Source organism: Centroberyx gerrardi, chromosome 22 (assembly GCF_048128805.1).
Source record: "Centroberyx gerrardi isolate f3 chromosome 22, fCenGer3.hap1.cur.20231027, whole genome shotgun sequence".
Lineage (NCBI taxonomy): Eukaryota > Metazoa > Chordata > Actinopteri > Beryciformes > Berycidae > Centroberyx > Centroberyx gerrardi.
In genome coordinates this window covers 11,490,562-11,509,848 of record NC_136018.1, presented here as the reverse complement: position 1 = coordinate 11,509,848, position 19,287 = coordinate 11,490,562, and the positions used below count along the sequence as shown (strand labels likewise).

The 19,287-nt window shown below is 44.1% G+C and overlaps 2 protein-coding genes across 2 annotated transcripts; one reads left to right on the top strand and one right to left on the bottom strand.

Annotated features, from left to right (window-relative positions):
- Nucleotides 1–25: 25 nt before the first annotated feature.
- Nucleotides 26–13,146, bottom strand: cspp1a (centrosome and spindle pole associated protein 1a). The gene is made up of 28 exons (XM_078291538.1): nt 13,125–13,146; nt 12,945–13,048; nt 12,676–12,756; nt 11,963–12,064; nt 11,426–11,823; nt 11,209–11,301; nt 10,504–10,595; nt 10,275–10,371; nt 9,909–9,966; nt 9,068–9,417; nt 8,820–8,944; nt 8,076–8,163; nt 7,697–7,808; nt 6,864–7,011; nt 6,602–6,748; nt 6,366–6,436; nt 6,015–6,161; nt 5,743–5,892; nt 5,558–5,668; nt 5,373–5,439; nt 5,093–5,219; nt 3,943–4,082; nt 2,168–2,305; nt 2,032–2,066; nt 1,840–1,903; nt 1,153–1,256; nt 789–951; nt 26–237 (listed from the first exon to the last, which is right to left on the bottom strand). Exons 1-28 carry the CDS (start codon nt 13,144–13,146, stop codon nt 26–28), a joined length of 3,546 nt encoding a protein of 1,181 aa, XP_078147664.1.
- A 1,115-nt stretch (nt 13,147–14,261) lies between these two features.
- cops5 (COP9 signalosome subunit 5) lies at nt 14,262–18,857 on the top strand. Its single transcript, XM_071924005.2, has 8 exons — nt 14,262–14,536; nt 14,872–15,106; nt 15,373–15,501; nt 15,935–16,000; nt 16,332–16,417; nt 16,620–16,731; nt 17,500–17,648; nt 18,539–18,857. Exons 1-8 carry the CDS (start codon nt 14,400–14,402, stop codon nt 18,627–18,629), a joined length of 1,005 nt encoding a protein of 334 aa, XP_071780106.1. The 5' UTR covers nt 14,262–14,399; the 3' UTR covers nt 18,630–18,857.
- Nucleotides 18,858–19,287: the final 430 nt, after the last annotated feature.

Sequence of the window (19,287 nt, the reverse complement as noted above, 5' to 3'; positions counted from 1 at the left end):
GCAATTTCCCATCAGTGGAGACCAGCTATGGAAGCTGTATCAGGTTATGGGTAAGCCATGGCGGAGCATCCATCCCGCTGCTCGGCCTCTCTTTACAGCCTGGACGTCTTACAGCGTCCGACGTGCCGGGCCGCAGCCAGGGCTCCGTGGCAACGGTCTCCACGGAGACACGCCTCTCCAGGGCACAGGGGGTGGAGCGCAGAGACCAGACATCCACTTCATCACCAGACAGTCCCTCTGCAGAGGACAGAGGCTCATCCGTCACACATGCTTCTTTAGGCAATCAGAGAAATCAAAGAATGGTTAGGATTGTAGACTTCGGCATATCCATATTACTGCTACAAGGTTATCAGTTTTGTAATTTAGAGCCAGAATATAGGGAGTTGTTCTATAACAATCTGTTAAAATAAAGTTATATCTGTCCTTTCTGTTAAGTAGGTGGCGAAGCTTTGGGATGAGACAAGAGCCCGTGTGGGAGAGACTTGGAGAAAAGCCAAAGACATGTTGCTTAAGAAGCCAACATGAATATTATGTTGCATGAACTGTATTTTAATTGATGTACATTTATTCGTGAAAGGAGCGCTCTGGTCAAACTTTCCAGACTTCCCCTCCCACTGAAGGGAAATGAGACGGATAAAGGGACGTGAATGGGAATCGAGTGCTGCTCACCTCTCCAATCTCCAACACTCGACCTCGCCCCCGCTTGCCACATATATTGTTTTGCTTTTTTTTAGCATTGGGCTCGACTCCTTCTAGTAAACACAGGAATGTTAATCGTGTCCTCTGACCTGATCTGCAGTTGTGGTCACCGTTAAAATGGTCCGGTCTCCTGGTGCGGGGCTGGTTCTGGGCCCTGACCTTCGCCTCTACATGCAGACCGCTCCCTGACTCCAGGGACTGGGAATCTGGCTGGACCCCATGCTCCCTCTGACCCGCGGGAACGCCCAGCTCCTGGACAACATAAGCAAGCAGAGGGAAGGGATGTGATACTGCGATACTCTACTGTTGCAGTGTCAAATGACAAAACTAAAGGACTTGAGTAATGTAGTATTGAAAGCCACTGGATAGGGATACCGCTCTAGTATTAAAAGTGACACAGATAATTTTGACCTGAGGTGAAGAAAAGAATCCCTTTGCTAATAAACGCCATACATCATGGTCCTCTCTCCTCCGCGGGGCTGTCCTCCTCCTTTTGTCCTCCGCTGAGACCTGAGGGTTATGGGCCGGCTCTCGGGATGCATCGCCGCTGTAGAAATCTGACAAAAGTCCAACAAGCCGCTCGTCAGTACACACCCATACAGCTGGACCAGAGATTAGGGACTTGAAAGTTCATTCACGTGCCAACACAGTCCCGCTGTTCATTCAGCTCAGATGTGTGTAATGTGAAAATGGGTTTCATCTAGGAATCGGTCCACTCAGCATAAATTGCTAATGGAATGAGGCGGATTGAAAAGCTTTTAACAGTTTCCCTACCGCCCGCCCCCCCACTCCCCACGCCAAGCACTCCGCTATCGCCACCCTGCAGCTGGCATGGGCTCCTTTCACCCAGCGCCGGCACCAGCTGTGAGAGGCAGAGGTGGCTTGGCGTGTGCCACAGTTAGACAAAGAGCACGCCATGCCCTTCCCTTGGTTGACTATTCTATTGTGGTATTGTGAGGGTGCGTGTAGTGCGAATTCCCAAACCATGTCACCTTCATGGAAAACACCTAGAGCCCTATGTACAGAAAAATCCCAAGGTGTCTTATGTCCCCCACTGATGTAAACACACTGTCTTCATACCTGTGTGGAGAAACCAAATAAAAGAGTCCGTAAGAACAGGCTATGTTTAGCCAGGCTTACCAATAAAGGCACTGTCAGACATCAATACGGAGTCTCCCTGGCTGTTGAGGGCAGGCTTGTTCTTCTGGGAGAAGAAACAAACACAGGCAGGCACCAATAAAACACCTTGAGAAGAGCAAGCCGGGCTAGATCTATTTATCCAGCCGGTCAGAAGGAAAATGTACAACAGGAATGTGATGACAAACCACTCACAGGACGATGATGGCTCAGTTGCTGGTTCAAGGAGTCTGTGGAGAAAGACAGAGCGGAGTTCAAGAGCACAACAAAGAGACAAGGGGAGGAATGTGTGTGTGTGTGTGTGTGTGTGTGTGTGAGTTGGATCACTGACTGTGCTCTTCCCCTCTCTTCATGTTCCTGATTGTGCGTTGCTGCTCCCGGAGCAGAGCCTGTTGCTGGATGTCCAGACTTTGTGCATCACCGGGGGGGTCGGGGTACACATGAAGCACCTCCTCACGGGACGCCGAGTCTGATACACACACACACACACACACACACACACACACACACACAGGCAAAAAGAGAGCATCAAGTCCCTGCTTCAAGTATTATTCCCCTCCCCATGCTACAGATGCCAGCCGGTGGAGTTCGGGTTGTGTCCTTCCACTGATGCAGCAGTAACGGTTGCATTAGCAGTATAGGCAGACACACATTAGCCTATCACAGTGCATTTCCTCAGCTGTTGCATATCACTCAGTGCCCACAGTAATGAACAAAACAATGCAAGGTAAAGCCAGGAAGCACAGACCAGCTGTAGAGATTAAAAGAGACAACCAACAGTATCCATATATGATGGGATATACATCTAATTGCTCCCCCCCTTACTTTCTCAGCAGCCTCTGCCTCCACTCCCAGCCTAAAACAGCAGCTTGGCCGTGACTCAGCAGCTCCACAGCCTGGCTGCACTGGAGCCTGATAAGGACTGATCGCACAGAATGGATCTAATGCAGTCTTTAGATGCAAGGGTGACACCGGAATTATCCATAATTGAATATGTGGCAGTTTGATTAGTGGTTTGGTCAGTTTTTCATGAACTACTTGTTATGAGGGAATATTGAAAAACTGTCCTAGTCCTGCAAGATTCCACATAGCATGGAAAGTGGTTGACACCTAGGCAAAGGAGGCCAGGACTGAGTTTCTGAGCTGCTGATGTCCATATGTACTGGAGGTAATTCAAGGAGCCAATTCAGAAGTATACAGCATGCATCCAGTCATTAATTTAGCACAAATACAAACCTGTATCCTGTATCTGTGTACAAACACAGCCTCTTGCCTTTAAATGTACTATTTTGTTTTTAAAATAGGCTTCTGTTTTTTCCATTTTTTCCTATTTTGTTGGTTTTGGAAGTTGCGGGTCTGACTGTTCTCCAGACCCTTGCATTAAGTCAGTCTGGGAAGCCAGCCAAAGCCATTTCCTTGGTCGCTTGCATTACACTCTCTGTTTACAGTGCCAAACTGCCTGTCACTCATGGACGCCTCCCATGACCTCATGAGATTAAGGTTACAGTGTGGCTAGAGGGAGACGGAGGACTGATGAGGCTCTGGGAAAGCTAAACCATCTGGCTGTGCCCGGCTGGCTCCAGACTGCACCGTTCCCGTTCCCTCGTCCTTATGTCTACATCATAACCAAGGCAATTACAAGAGGATTCCTCAACGACTTCCTCAACGTTGGAAAAATGGGTTCGTTCAGAGAAGATGAGCAAAGTAAACAACGGCAAATTGATTTTGGCTGAGTGAGAAAAGGGGATTAATCATACTGGAATGATTGTTCAGTTCATCACTACTACACGGGTGATAAGTGAGGGGAATTACACTTTGATATTATATTTTCAATACTATAATGTCTACATAAGTCCCTGAGTAGTCGATCACCAACATTGATTGCCCTGGTAACAGATTTTTTTTAACTTCTGGGTATCTGAACATCGTACTGCTAATGATTGTGATTTTAATTAAGCAAATTTACTCTTTTACAATTAGCAATGAGAAGAGCAGGGAAAAAAGCCAGAAAAGCTGCGTTTAATTAACATGGTGAAGGTATAGTAAGTAAAAATGTTGCTTTGAGAGAACGGAAGTTTCATGTATAATCAATCAAAGTGCCATTACCCCTGTATTTGAGCTGGTTGAACTCCCTGATGTTCTGCATGTTGATGCGTGCAGCGCCAGACTGGGCTCTGCTGGTCGACGCCCGGGCCGCCCGCTGCTGCGCCAAGTCAAAGGCATCCGCTTTGGGTCGTCCTCTGCGCCTGGGCGTTAGGAGGAAAACCCCACATGAAACTGGCCAATTAATAACGGCGTCCAGATGCTTCACTGAACCTGTGCCAATAACGCACCATCATGAATGCTTTCCCGCTGAGCGCAGCAGTGACGGCAGCATACAATTACACTTGTCATGCTTGTGCTTGTCCCCTGGTTAGTTGGGGGGAGTTTCAGCAGGAATTAAGAGTGTATTGTTAGGGGCTAGTGCTGAATCACAGGGAAGCCATAACACCTGGCCTGTGGACGTTAAATGCTTCCCAGTGCTTTTATGAGGCCTAAAGCATGGAGTTTGTAAGCAGCTTATACTGTAACCTCAGGAAAACCCTGAAACTGGCACTGGTTCAAAGGCATTTCCCCCATGATTTGTAGTAAACTCATTTGAATATAAGCAGAGTCTTTGCACGTATGTTTTCAAGCTTGTAATACATTCCAATTATCGTTTAGGAATTTGACAACACAGACAATAAGTCTGTATGGATGGCAGGTTTGCCTCGTGGTTAGAGAGGCAAGCATGCGCCCTGCTGAAGTGTCCTTGAGCAAGACACTGAATCTGTACTGGATCCAGGGCCGCTGCTCTGGAGCTGACCCTGCTGAGCTCCCTGGGAGGAGGGTGCAAACGGAGAGAAAATTTCCCTGCGGGGATCAATTAAGCCTCACATTGTTGCATTACTGAAGTCCCTGAAACAAATCAGAACAGAGATCAGAAGATAGTCGAGTTGACCTGGGTCATATTCATTAGCCCAGAACAGAAGACAGCCTCCTCAAATCAGAATTCCCATTTAACTAGACTGAGGCAGTTTTGTGTCTTCACACTAATGAACAAGATCTATTAGGTGAATTGAGACCTGTAGAGGTAGAGCGCCTCTAATAGCATAATAACATCTAAGTGGCTTGTTCTTTAGCCTGGAAGAATATAATAAAACCCTCTTTATTCTGGGCACATCAGCTATGTCGAAGCACAGTCTCCCTGCTGTTAAGGGGGGTGTGTCTGTACTACCTGGCGGGAGGAGGGGTGTCTGTCTCCTCTCGATCCGTCTGGCCCAGCTGACCCTCCAGTTGTCTCCGCTCTTTCTGCAGATACCTACGAAGGGCTGACAGCTCGCTGATCACTTTCTGCTGATCCTCTGGAGAGGGAGAGGGAGAGGGAGAGGGAGAGAGAGAATTGTATATGATAGACTGCAAAGGGAGCCATAAATGTTTTATTGGCAACTCATGACTTATGCGCAACCAGCCGTTTGACTTTTTTTGACAGTGCAGAGCAGTCGAGGTAAACTCACCTTTGGCTCGGAGCTGGTTTCTTCTGGCGGGTACAGGTGGGGAGTGCGGTGCTGACACAGAGCGCTCCTGGGTTGAGAGGTAGCGTGGGAATTGTGGGCATTATTCATTTTGGATTTAGTCTACCAGAGCAACCGATGCGATAATATTTGCGTCCATTGCCTTCCCGTGTCGTACAGTGACTTACAGACGCAGTCCTAGAGGAGAGCAGGCTCACAACAGTGGAAGGTCTGGAGGCCCGGCGGCTCCCCGGCTTCTTCTGCAAGGTCGGGACAGGAGGAGACGGCTCTCTCTGCAACTTCATGGAGAGAGTCACGGTCCTTAGCAAATAAGTTCAATAAAACTGCCATTGTCTCCCCAGGCTTACAGTACCTCATTACTCACCTGCGCCTGCCTCTGCTCTCTCTCCCTTCCATTCTCCAGTACCTTTTTCTGGCTCTCTTGTTCCTCCCTCACCCTTCTTTCCTCCTCCCGGCGATGCTCAGCACGCTGACGGTTCAACCTTTGATTCTCCAGCCTGTGCTGCAGAGAAAGTAAAGCGGACCATCTTTTGCTATCAGTGACAAGCCTGGTGGGGAGAGACTTCCTAACTGTAAGGGAGGAATGATGGAGTGTTCTGCTTATCAAAGCAATGAACTCCTCACCTCAATCTCCTCCTGTTTCTTCTGTTGCTCCTTCTCGTATTCCTGCTGCATGCGAGCCCTCTGCTCCGCCAGCCTCTTCTCTTCCCTCTCCTCCTCCATCCTGACACGCTCCCTCTCCTCTACCTGCTTTCGCCTCTTTTCCTCCATCTGTTTGGAACGACAAACACCAGTCAACAACGCTTGCTTCTTCAGAGTGCTCAGAAACGCCATGGTGGTGGTACCAAATAAACACTATGGAGATTTGATTTTTTTTTTTTTTTTAAAGAACACACACAATCAATCCCTTGCCTATAGTATCATAGCACAGGCCAGTTTCCTATGTGGATTTGAGGACTGAGGCCCAGAACCAACCTGTAGTTTCAGAAAGTCCTTGTAACTGTCCTGCTGGTGGAGCTGCTGTGGACTGGGCCGATCAGTGAAACCTGCAAAGAAGAATGAGACAGGAACACACACAGAATACATAAAACACAACACGTTCTCACACAAATATACAGTACATGCACGGTGAAAAGCATCAGAGGGAAGGACGCTTTAAGTTTGCCACAGCTTGGGCACACGATCACCAAAGCAGAAACAGTGACCACTACCTGATACTCGATGGGGGTAGGAAGCCCTGTCCTCAGCTCCAGGAGGGGGGCCATTCCTCGCTATAAAGCCCTGTGCCTCTCTCCTATCCCTGGACTCAGGATTCATATACGCCTCCTCATTGGTCCTGTGCATTTGATTCAGGTCACCTGAAGGCACGGACACATTTTAAGTAACTGCAAGTGAATGCACCAAGAAAACCGACGGAAAAAACGGAAAGGTGACATGAATGTATCTAAGGTTTCATGGTTTAAGCCAACTTACTAATGAGGTTGCCTCCCTTGTCTTTAATTGGAGCGCCTCCCCCGCTTCTCCCCCAGGGGTTGTACGCCACCATCTCAGCCTCGATCTTGGCATCGTATCGCTCCTTCTCTTCTTTCTCTCTTCTTTTACGCTCCTCGCTCTCTTTGATCTGGACACAAGGAAGATGGGGAAGTTTCGAACTTTGAGGCACTTTCCTAAACCGACTCATTTTGACTGAATCACCATAGCAAAAGCAGATGAAGAATAAGTCATGCATTAATTTTTAGTTATTCCAAACCACAGCTACTGGTAATGAACTGTGGGATGCATGTCTGTCTTTGTTTTGTAGTCTTGCTACAGTATATTCCTTTATCCTCGGGGAAATGCTGACTCCACTCTCATCTGGTCTCTTCCTGTCAAAATATTGAGGTCTGTCACTGATTTGAGTCATTGTCTGTAGTTCCTCTGGCATCAGCATGGAGCAAGCAGTCTGACACAACTATCATTAGCATGTCAATGAGCTGTTGCCTCCCTAAAACCCTCACTGCACTTCCCCAAACCTCTGAAAACAGCCTTGTCTTTTATTTCACAGTTAATACAATGTCAGCATCATGGTGGCAGTTGACCATTTAATAATGCAACTAACAGCTAACACAACTGGAAGGCAGGCTTTTTGCAATGTCACAAATGAGGGCAAAGTATTACTAACAGATCTCTCCATCACACACAGTCCAAACCACATTGGGAGGGAAACTGAAGCTTCTTCCGGGTCAGAAGCTGCCATCGCTGATTCATGAAGTCTAGCCGTCTATATGTAAGCACGGTGTTCCACTCCTGCAGATCTGGTGCCGTACCTGTTGTCTAAGTGCTTCTTGGTAACTCGGTCCAGTCTCTCCGGTCTGCTTGGGCCTCTCTCCAGGAAGCACTCCAACAGCCAGGGGAGATGCTCCGTGCTGATCAGTGGCTCTAGAAGCAGACAGACACTGTAACAAACGATGAGGCATGTGTACAGGAGGTAATGACAGACTTGCAGTTAGTTTGCTGTGAGTGCCCTCTTCTGGCAGACAGAAAAAACAAGGAAACACTAAACGGCTGCTAATGTACAAGCTGACACACGCTGCAAATTGGTTGTCATTGTAAAGAATAAGAGTGGGAAAAAAGTGTGATTTTGAAATGAGCTTTAATGAGCTTTTTCTCTTGCAAAAAGGTCAAGGTGGTGGGATGGACACTGACCCAGTGCGGTCATTGGGTCTGGGAGGAGCTGCTCCTTGAGGCAGGTTGAAGAGGATCCCAGACTGCTGCCCTCCTCCAGATGGACCATCTAATGGAGATGATAAGAAAATATCAGAGAAGCACTTCATTAAATACACAGACATTTAACAAACACTTTCATCAGCTAGCTGCTGCCACCGTCTGTGCCAGCTTTTTTAACATTAAAATGTCTGTGAGCTCAGACCAAGACTCAGACCAAGGCAGGCTGCAAAATAAAAATGGAAAGAAAATAAATGTGACCAAATGGTCCAATTGGATGGAGCGAGATCCATCTGGATCTGTTGAACTCATATCCAATAAGCTGTATATCCCCTTAGCAGTAAAATCAGTGCTGTGGTAAAATGAGATTTATGAATTGCTATGCCAAGTCCTCTTGGCCACTGATCTGGTGATATAGTGGCTTGATAATAAATGGTAATAGGTCTCTGTGGAGACGTCTAGGGGTTTATTTAAGGCACTGTGGATTACTCCCATCTGAACATGAAGTCGCCAGATACTACAAAGTCGATCTGAGTGCACTAAAACACCAGACAGCCGCCATGACTATGACAAATTTGTGTCATTTAAATAAAACCTCCTGTCATAACAAACAGCGCAGAAACTTGTTATGGCCCACATTCTTTTATGCCCAAACCATTATTTTTGTCTTAAAAAGAACATTTTAGTAAAAATGTAATATGGCTAAATATGGGTGTAATACTATACTCTGATAGTAGGGCAGGTTAGGATCTAATGGATTTCTTGCTCCATAGTAGTAGTAGGCCGGATCATATGGAGTCTTGTATGTATCTGTTAGAGCGGGAGGCATTGGAGGAGGAATGCCAGCACGTCTGAAAAAAAAAAGAACACAAATCACACATGCATGCACAACCCTTCTATAAACTAAGAAACTACTATGTATTAAAAGACAAATTATTATTCACATATAAGAACAGAAAGCAACAGTGAGCTACCTTGGGGCGGCCATCTCTCCTAGTGTGTTTGAGAGGTTCCTGTGGTAGTCCTCATTAAATAAGGACAGCGAGGGAACCCCGGGTGCTGCTCCCATCCCTAACCCAGGCCCGGTGTGTCCTGCCAGCTGACTGAGAGCTGTGCTGTGGTCCAGGGTCGGAGAGGGGAAGGTCACCTGGGGCTTCCCTGGGCGGCCTCTCTCCTCTGTGCCCAGCGTGGGTTTGTCGTCCCTAGGCCTTGGATTTGGGTCGTTCCCCAAGGCGTCCACGCCTATTCCCGGCTTGTACGGGACGTCCCGTCTCCAGCCCTCATACTGCCGATTTACTGCCCCAAACTGCTTAATGCGGTCAGGCTGGAAGAAGTGATGCATCAGGCAAGGGAGACACAACAAAGGAAATAGAGCAAAAAATAAAAACATGAAAACCTCAAGGCAAGATGTTACTCAAGCAGGTACCTTGTGCAATCACATCAACAGAATGTCAATATTATCAACTATGACAGCAATCATGCAAAAATAATTTGTGTCAAATGTGAAAAGTGCCAATTGTTGAGAGATTTCTACAAGACTTGCCAAGTTTTTATGAAATGTTAAGGCTTGCATGAAAATATTGGAAACACACTTGTCAGAGAGATGAAATAGAGCTAACAGAAAACCAAGCGTTTGAAACACTTTTGATATCATCAAAGACAACAAATTTTACCTTCAGGCACTGCAATAAATGCAAGAGTAGAAATGGATGACTAGTAATGAATGAATGACAGTATGATGGGACTTTTAGAGAAGCATACAATATCATTAAAGACATCACAGATTAATTTATCTGCTTTGCAATTCTCCTGTACCTTCTTCTCAGGGTCGATGGCTCCAGTGGCAGCAACCCTCAGCTCAAGTTCCTTCTCCCTGAAAAAAAAATTAAAAATCTTTAAAATCACCAGCTTCTACCCCTCAAAACACAGCAGCATGGCAACACTGTAAAGCAGTTTATAAGATACAGTGTATTGTGTCCTTCACAAAATGGGAGCATGCCATGCCTGAAAAATGGATTATCAAATCAGGGAAGGTAGGAGAGTGAGATGAGGAGAAAAGAAAGTATACAGGCTAGTTCAGACTTCTAAGAAGCATCCCACCTGTTGTATGTTGTGACCCATGGTGATGCGTCATCTGAGACAAATTTAACAAAAATGTTGATACTGTAAATAAATACTCACTTCGTCCTGTTTCTCTGCTGTTCAGCCATTTGCTCCAGCAGCTCCTGCCTGTACCGTTCTTTCCTCATCTGAGAGGCCGCATTCCCTTCCACTGCTCCTGCATGACAACAGAGAGCCACACACACATAAATAAATCACCTATGATGCTGAAAAGGTTTTTCAAGTAATAAATTGCATCAATAATTCCACAAGGTTCCAAGGGTTAGTATGAAATAAGAATGGTTCCTACCGATCATGAGTCCAGTGGCAAACTCGGCTTTATCCTTGTTGGCGGCAGATCTGGATCTCTCAGCGGTCCTCATGCTGTCTGGCATTTGCAGACTATTGCACACAGACAGAATCATTCAGACAGAGTCAAAGACACACCAACAGACTCAGCCAATCAATGACAGCATATGAAGCTAACAGCCTAACAGTCAATCCCCCTTTGAGCCACACCCAACCACCACCTCACATCCCACACTATCACAGTTTGCCTGCAGAGCTTTCTACCCACTGACCCAGAAACAGCGAGCGAAGCCTCATTCTCCAATCAATCCAGCTCCTCTGATGGAGCTGTGGTGAGTAATTGTCTGCCTGGCGCCGGCCCAAGGCTCACCCTCAATCAGAGCAAATAGGCCGCCACGTAAACAGCTTATTGACAGCCGCTCAACTTGCAGGCAAACAAATGGCATAAACCGGAAATAATCAAATGCAACAGGATGTAAAAGAAGTGCTGAGGGGCAATAAATGATATGGCTGCAATTATCAAGAATTCTGCCCGTTAATTCAATCAATGAGGAGAAGATTTACGTGCCTTCCCAGTCTACTGAAGGAAGTGCCTCTACAGCTCTCCATGTAAATACTGTTGCTATTTGGGATCATTCTGTTCAAGCATACTATTCTCATTGCTTTAATAGTAGTCGGCCAGTACATGGGAATTGGTCTTGCTGACTGTGACTTCCGAATCCAGTCGCTGTTGTTCTGATCATGAACACCAGGGGCTTCCACCTCCCTCGTGTCCTGAGGAGCTCTGCCCTGGAGAGCTCTTAGACACAGAGAGACAGGTGACATAGAGACAATATATCATTACCAAAACAAACTTTCAACCTGTGGTAACTGATGAAAACAGACTGCAGAAAGGTGGTTATCAAAAAATACAAAAAGCACACCTGTCAGCTGTAAGTTTCTGGGTTCCCCTCTCCTCTCTCTCTGTGTCCTCGGGCTCTCGCCTGTGTCTGTCTCTCCTCCTGCGACTGAACTCCAGCTCCTCCTCCTCGTCTGTGTTGAGCTCCTCCTCTGAGCTATATTCCGCTCCGTGTCCCTTGAGCCTCCTGGCCCTTCTCTCCCAAAGCTCCAGGGGCTCCTTCGGTCTTTGGAGGTGCCAGCGCCTTCGCCCCCGAGGGCCCTGACCCCGAGTCCCTGTCCTTGTTCCAGCCCAGTCTGCCTCAGTCACGGTGCCAGCGTCCCTCCTGGATGAAGGGCACTCCCTGGGAGTAGGATGTACGTTTGGCTGGGTGTTGAGGATGGGCAGGGGAGGAGGTGGAGAAGAAGCATCTGAGGCCTGAACCTGTACAGGATGAGGGAGAAAATGTGGCCTGAAAATTTAAGATGTTTTACCACAGCATATGAGATCAGGCACTTTATAGAGGAGTAGAGGAGTGTGAATCTAGTACTATCTGTACTTGTTTATTGTTTATTCTCCTTACCTGGGAGGTGATGGGAGGTGTTTCTCTCTTTAACCATCTGATTCGAGGTTGCTCCTTGAGGAAGAGGTTGTATTCCTTATTTCTCTCATCTCTCAGTTTTTCCTGGTGACAGAAAACAAATTCAGAGTCATGCCTCTGGAGCATCCTTATGGTTCAGCCAGCTTGGGCACCTATCATGTGTTCACAACGTCACGTCATCCCCTCTTTATTTCCCATCTTTCCTCTAATTCTCCACGGAATACTATTTAATAAAGCAGAAATATATTTTTAAAAATTAAGAAAAAGTCTCAGCTCTTACAATTTAAGAAAATATGACATTTAAACTGAATACGCAAAACTACTACACAGCATATCCTCTGAAAACAAGAAACCTTACTGTACCTTTCATGTATCATGGTTTCATCTCCATTCACAATAACTGCTTAAACCCACTGAGATTTATTACGCCTTAATAACATTCGGTAAGCTCCAACAAGTCCACAGGTGCAAATGTAAACTAAAGCAGTTGCCGTGGGACACAAAACACTGTACAATCAACATGTCATATCTGCTTAAGCTACGGCACTGCAGTAAATCAACTCCACTGGTGTTATCGTGAGCAAGTCAAGTCATGCCAGGGGAAAAGGTCCCACTTTGATGACCATGGAGAGTTATCTGTTTACTGTTATGTCACATGTAGGTACATATGCACAGAAATACACACACACACACACCTTAGCAGATCTCCTCTCGCCAATGGGTAGGGAGAGACTTTGTGGCTGTGGCCGAGGCTCACCAGCTTTCAGATCCTTTTTCTGTTGGAAGAATATGAAAAAAGCAGGTCAGGGCTTTAAGTAGGCAAAAAGCAACAGGGATGTGACTGAGTGAAACCATGCATTGTTTTAATTAACACTTAATTTTCAAATCAAAAATATATCAATTAAAAAGCATATCCTAAAATATAAACAAGATAGTAATCCCCCATATGATTACATAATCAGACCTTGGAAACATAATGTTTGTAATCCAAACGAAGCTCCTGTTGAAGTTTCTGCTTCTTCTTTTCATATTCTGCTCCCAGTAGCAAACTTAAGCCAAAATCATCACCTGAAAAAATACACAATATCTCATACTATACTCAAAGACTGTAACCTGTGTACTATCATAGAAACTTGCACAGTACCTTTGTCAGGATTAGGGGTCATTCCTTGTGTTGATGCACCCGCAGTGTTATTTCTATCACCAGCCCTTGACTATAGAGGACATTCACACGTGATATTACTTTCAATTTAATGAATTATTTGCGTCTTTAATAACGACTAAGCGGTGATCATCAAAGCAAGAATATTTCACAAACCTTGATGTCCATGTATGGTGGATCACTCTTCAGCGATGCTCTCTCTTTGGCTGCTTTTATTTTATGCTCCTCGAAAAACGTCCCATCTTCGTCCATTTAATGTACACCTACTAAGGTAATCACTGAATCTAGAAATAATGGCTAATGTGAAATAGGGCTGCAGTAGTGCTCAACTCTGGTTATGGTATTCATGAGGATACATACATATCTTTATGTTAAGTTATTTGCGTTTGCCCATAGTCAAAAACAGACCAAAAACTGACAAAGGCTCTTGGTTGCTCAGGCAAAGCATCATTCCGTTGCTAGGGGCAACCACAATGCTAACACAAAAAATAGCCAGGAAGCTAACACACTAGCTAGTTCTAAAACACTGAAATATAACGTTAGACTACCACTCTCTCTGTGTTTAATAGTTGCCTCGTAGTCTGTAATACTGACATAAGTCGCTCACCGTGAGTTTCTATGTATGGGCCCCAGTAGAAATCAGTGTTAACGTTTCCGAGGTGAGTTAACAAGCCGTCTTTCTGCCTTTAGGCCTGCTGGCCGGAGCTGTTGCGATCAATTTTGTTTCAACAGTTAACGTCAGTTGCAGTTTTTGTTGGTTCTTCAAATGCCCAGGAAATCTTGTAGTAAGCCTGGGTGTTAAAGCCCTGGAAAGGCAAGACCCTTCATGAGTGTAACTTAACTGTTTTCTTGAAAACCGCCGCTAGATGTCAGTGTGTTCCTGTTGGTTCGTTGACGTCTTCTTAGGACTAAACCATACTTTCACCGGGAGGGGTGACTGTACTTCAATAAAAAGTTAAATATGGCAATGATTGCTTTCTGTTGAATAATATTCGTGGCTATTTCCAATTTAACGTGTAATAAATATCATATGTACGATGATATCTTATTTGAGAGGCAAACGTGTCCCCCCTCTAAGGTTAACATACACATTCATGCATGGTATCGTCAACCATCATGGCTCCCTGAACGAGTGGACGTTTGTTTAGCCCTGTTGTTATGTTATCAAAATCTTTGAGAGATATTTAACATTTGATCGCTAATTTGTTTAAACAGGGGGTTCTTTTAACGACTCGTCTTTGTGCTTAGACTACCAGCATGGCAGGGAGCAGCATGGCCCAGAAAACATGGGAGCTATCTAATAGCATGCAGGAAGTTCAGAGCATAGATGAAATTTACAAGTATGACAAAAAGCAACAACAAGAAATCCTCGCTGCAAAGCCATGGACAAAGGAGTAAGTATATAGGAATAATGTGGTACTGGAATTTTCGGTTTTTATTTTTTATGTATTTATTGTTTTGGGTTTTGCTGGATGTTGTGTAACGTCACGGTAAGTTGTGGTCAGGACGGTCTTGGTAGCTTAGCTATCAAGCTAGCAGATTTGTCAACAGCGGTGTTTGTTTGTGTGTGTGTGTTTGTGGTTTGAGGGGGGAGGGGGGGTCTTATTCAAGATGGAAACAAGGTTATGGACCGTAGGTTTTATATCAGACATAACATTAGGCAGTCGTGAAACCTACATGATTACAACTATTCCAGTTAATAATGAATGCACCCTTCTCTGACCCACAGTCACCACTACTTCAAGTACTGCAAGATCTCAGCCTTGGCGCTGTTGAAGATGGTGATGCATGCCAGGTCTGGAGGTAACCTGGAGGTGATGGGCCTCATGCTGGGCAAGGTGGACGGTGAAACCATGATCATTATGGACAGCTTTGCGTTACCTGTGGAAGGCACAGAAACCCGAGTCAACGCCCAGGCTGCAGCATATGAATACATGGCCGCCTACATTGAAAATGCCAAACAGGTTGGGCAGTGACTTCCATTAAGGGCCGTCTTACTGTTTTCATTGTTGAGTAGGGTTAAACCACATTGTGCACGCTCACTTTTCAGCCATAAAATATATAATTCATCACATTCTGTATATATGATGGATTGCAACCATTTTTCATTTTAGCATCATGTGTGGTTAATTTTATTCAACCATTTGAGACAATTTTAGTAGTGTGTTCATAATTTATTGAGGCTTCATGCCTTGATTACCAACCAACCAGCTATAATCTGATCCACCAGGTTGGCCGGCTAGAGAATGCTATTGGCTGGTACCACAGTCACCCAGGCTATGGATGCTGGCTCTCAGGCATCGATGTCAGCACTCAGATGCTCAACCAGCAGTTTCAGGAGCCTTTCGTGGCTGTTGTGGTAAGATGAGGGAAATACTAATCATTTTAATTTCAAGCCAACAGTTCAGTGTCTCCTATGTCTTCTGATTTCGAAAAGCACGCTATTAAGATCGTATTTATAATAGTCTTTTCATTTCTTTCCAAGTTTGACTGTACAAGTTCATGCATGAGTAACTGAGAAGGGGTTGAGATTGTTGATGTATGGCTGTAGGTTTCCATGTAGTACGGATGAATATTTTGCTATTGTAACTATATATGCTATTTACACTTCATCGGTTTTGCAGAGCTTAAATGCCATGGGCATCATATAATTAAGTGTGTATTTTCAGCACAGTGACAGGCATAGTAAAAGGGGAAAAAATCACTCCTGGTGGCCAGAGTCGAGTGGTCTCTGGAGGTTTTTATGACCCCTGACTTCCTTTTCCTGTTCTACTGTATCTTTCCCCCTACAGATCGACCCCACTCGGACCATATCTGCAGGGAAAGTCAACCTTGGCGCCTTCAGAACCTACCCAAAGGTAAGAGAAGACGCTATTTATATCAGCAGTTTTCCCTAGCCTGTAAGTTTAAAAGTAATAGAATAACATTTACTGTCTCCGATTTTTTTATTTTTGCTTTTGTTTATGTTTTTTAAGTTATTAATTTATAGTTTTCTTTTTTTTTTCAAGGCTGCTATACAACACAGACTAGAATTCACAATTTTGTAAATGCCTTTCCATCAGTGTGACTGTTACTCCTTATCAATGTAGTAATTATCTAGGTGATGTTAATGAAATTGTAAAAATCTATGAAAAGATGAGTCTATTTCTTCTGGTGTTATTTCTCAGCATTTTCTCTTTGGATTTTCAGGGTTACAAGCCTCCTGATGAAGGACCCTCAGAATATCAGACAATCCCCTTGAACAAGATTGAAGACTTTGGTGTACACTGTAAACAGTGAGTGTTGATCGTTCATATACAGTATATCACATTGTTGGAGATACTTTTATATATACCATATAAAGTATGTATTTTTTAAACGTTTACCTTAATTGCAGTATTTTCACGTACTTCATTCTTTAATGTAAAAATGGATGACACAATAATTGTGATTCATGTTTTATTGATTTATTTGTTTTTGCTTTGTTGTCTTATTTAGGTATTATGCCTTGGAGGTGACGTATTTTAAGTCCTCCCTTGATAGAAAGCTACTGGAGCTCCTTTGGAATAAATACTGGGTCAATACCTTAAGTTCTTCAAGTCTCCTCACGGTACGTAGGCTATTTCAAAAATCTAAATGTTGGCTGATTATTTGACATTTTGATTTATAGTTAATTATTCCCCTGTAACTAATAGAGACATGTGGTCACCAGCGCTGTGTTGTTGTAATTTATTCTAGCTTATTAGCTAAGAGTCCCTGTTTATTAGTTTTGGTAATAGGCCCATTGTGAACTTTGTGACAAGGGAGACACGTATTAAACTTAGACCCAGTTCCAGTGATACAGATGCTGCAGTGGTTCACCGTGGATCATCTCCTTTCCCCCCCAATACTTTCTAAAGATTGAAAGCCCCTCATGTGAATTCCCATTGTGGATGCAGTCGCTGCGTCCCGAGCTTGACTAAACAGTCTAAATAGGCATCAGGCTTATCCAAACAGTTGGCTCTTGGCATTCAGGATGAAGATGAATTGACTACATGTCAAGAACGGGCTGCTCCATTGGTGAAGGGCTTTGTCAGTCGCTACACTGTCACCCTAGTCAGGGGCCCCTGTGTCATTGTGTTTTAATTACCTTTTCCACTGAAAACATGCGGCCTCACCTTAAGCAAACCTTTTTACTGACTTCTTTTCATTGCTCCTCGGCACACGATGTATTCCTACAGCTAGTTAGGTATATTTGTTGCCAATCTGCAAAATTCTTGTTCATGGTGAAACAAATCCATTGTTCAGCTTTTGTTGGGAAATTGTGCATGAATTGGTTCATGATTGTGTGTGTGTGTGTGTGTGTGTGTGTGTGTGTGTGTGCTCCCTGCGTCCTCAGAACTCGGACTACACCACAGGCCAGGTGTTTGACCTGTCTGAGAAGCTGGAGCAGTCAGAGGCCCAGCTGGGCAGAGGCAGCTTCATGCTGGGGCTGGACACACACGACCGGAAGTCTGAGGACAAGCTGGCCAAAGCAACACGAGATAGGTAAAGCCACATCTAAATTCTGACAAAAACAACAACGAGGCTGCATATTTTATAAACTTTATTTATTTTTGGCAAATCCAGTATCTTCCTTGATATGATTGATGATATTACTTTAATCATTGTCATGAGTCTTTTACCATGCCCAACGCATTTCTGCATTTCTTGATATTTTGTTGTTGTGTGACATATTCACTGACTTAATAATTGTTGATAATAGATACTGTCCATATTAATGATAACTTAAAACCTATATGAGATCTATTATACTCACAACTTGTGGAAGCACAAAAATTAATTTCATCCCAAAATTAAATTTATGTCATTATTATTATGATTATTTACTGATATGTAGGACAATCAGTTACTATCATTTAATTATTTGTAAATACTGTGTATGCCAATTCAAATGCCACAATTTTAAGAACTATTTTAACAACTTTATGATCTTTAGTCTATATGAGAATTTCCAAATCTTGAGATGTACAACAAGCAGTGTGATTAAAAACAGAATAAGAGAAAAAATCTTCAAATAATCTATTTGAATTTGACTTAATTTGCCTCTTTATGAGGGTAGTAAGATTATTACAGTCATAGTTATTTATTTATTCAATACAATTAAATTTGTTTATTATTCCAAACCTACTGAAAGAGCATACAAACAAACAAAAGCCTCTGCTTCTGTCTATTAATACTGGTTACAGTAATGTCTGGTCCACAGAGAGAGAACATAATGGTACAAGTTACTTTACTATGAACAACACGTATTTGTTGCTCTTATAAGATTGCTGTCACAGTGTAGATGTTGCATCTCTGTCTGTATGTCGAGTCTGTTTTATCCTGTAAAGACTCTGGTAAAACTAAACTCTATTTTTCACTGTGGTTTGTTTTAGCTGCAAGACAACCATAGAGGCAATTCATGGACTGATGTCTCAAGTCATTAAGGACAAACTCTTCAATCAAATCAACACATCTGCCAACTAAACCTGAACTACTAGCCTCCTTGGGTTCCACACTGCAATGATTTCTTGTGCATGTCCAGCACTTACTGGTTTGTGTTTAGCTACTAAGGTTAGCAGTATCTGTCATTTCTCCCAGGAGTGCTTTTGTATTCATTTTCTCCCTTTTATCTTTAAGCGTGAGTGGTATCAGCCAAGGAACACAGTCAGGACACATGCAAAAAAAAATAAAGTATGATCTTAAAAATTACAAGTGTGTCTGGGTTTCATAACTTTTTAAACAAAATGATGTGATTTTATATCAATTGGTAATATGCAAGATAAACTAACAGTTTCACTGGAAGATGGATAACAAAACAGTTTTGCCTATATATTGGCCGATATCTCCACATTTTGAATTCCTACAGGTATAGTAGATATTCTTAGGGCCGGACAGCATTGTGTCCCTTAATGCTGTGGCTTTGGCTAAACATCCCTTCACACACACACACACGGCTTGTATTCCCCCTGCAGCACAATGCTTGAACACACACCGTGGCTGCGTTTATGCACAACCCATCCTCTCACCATGTCAGTCATTCAGCTGTAGCCTGTCATAGCGTTACATAATGGAACAACAAACTCAAGCCTCTGCGTCGGCTCAGAGGTCATCGGCTGGCATGTGCGGGAGCCACTCCCGGCAC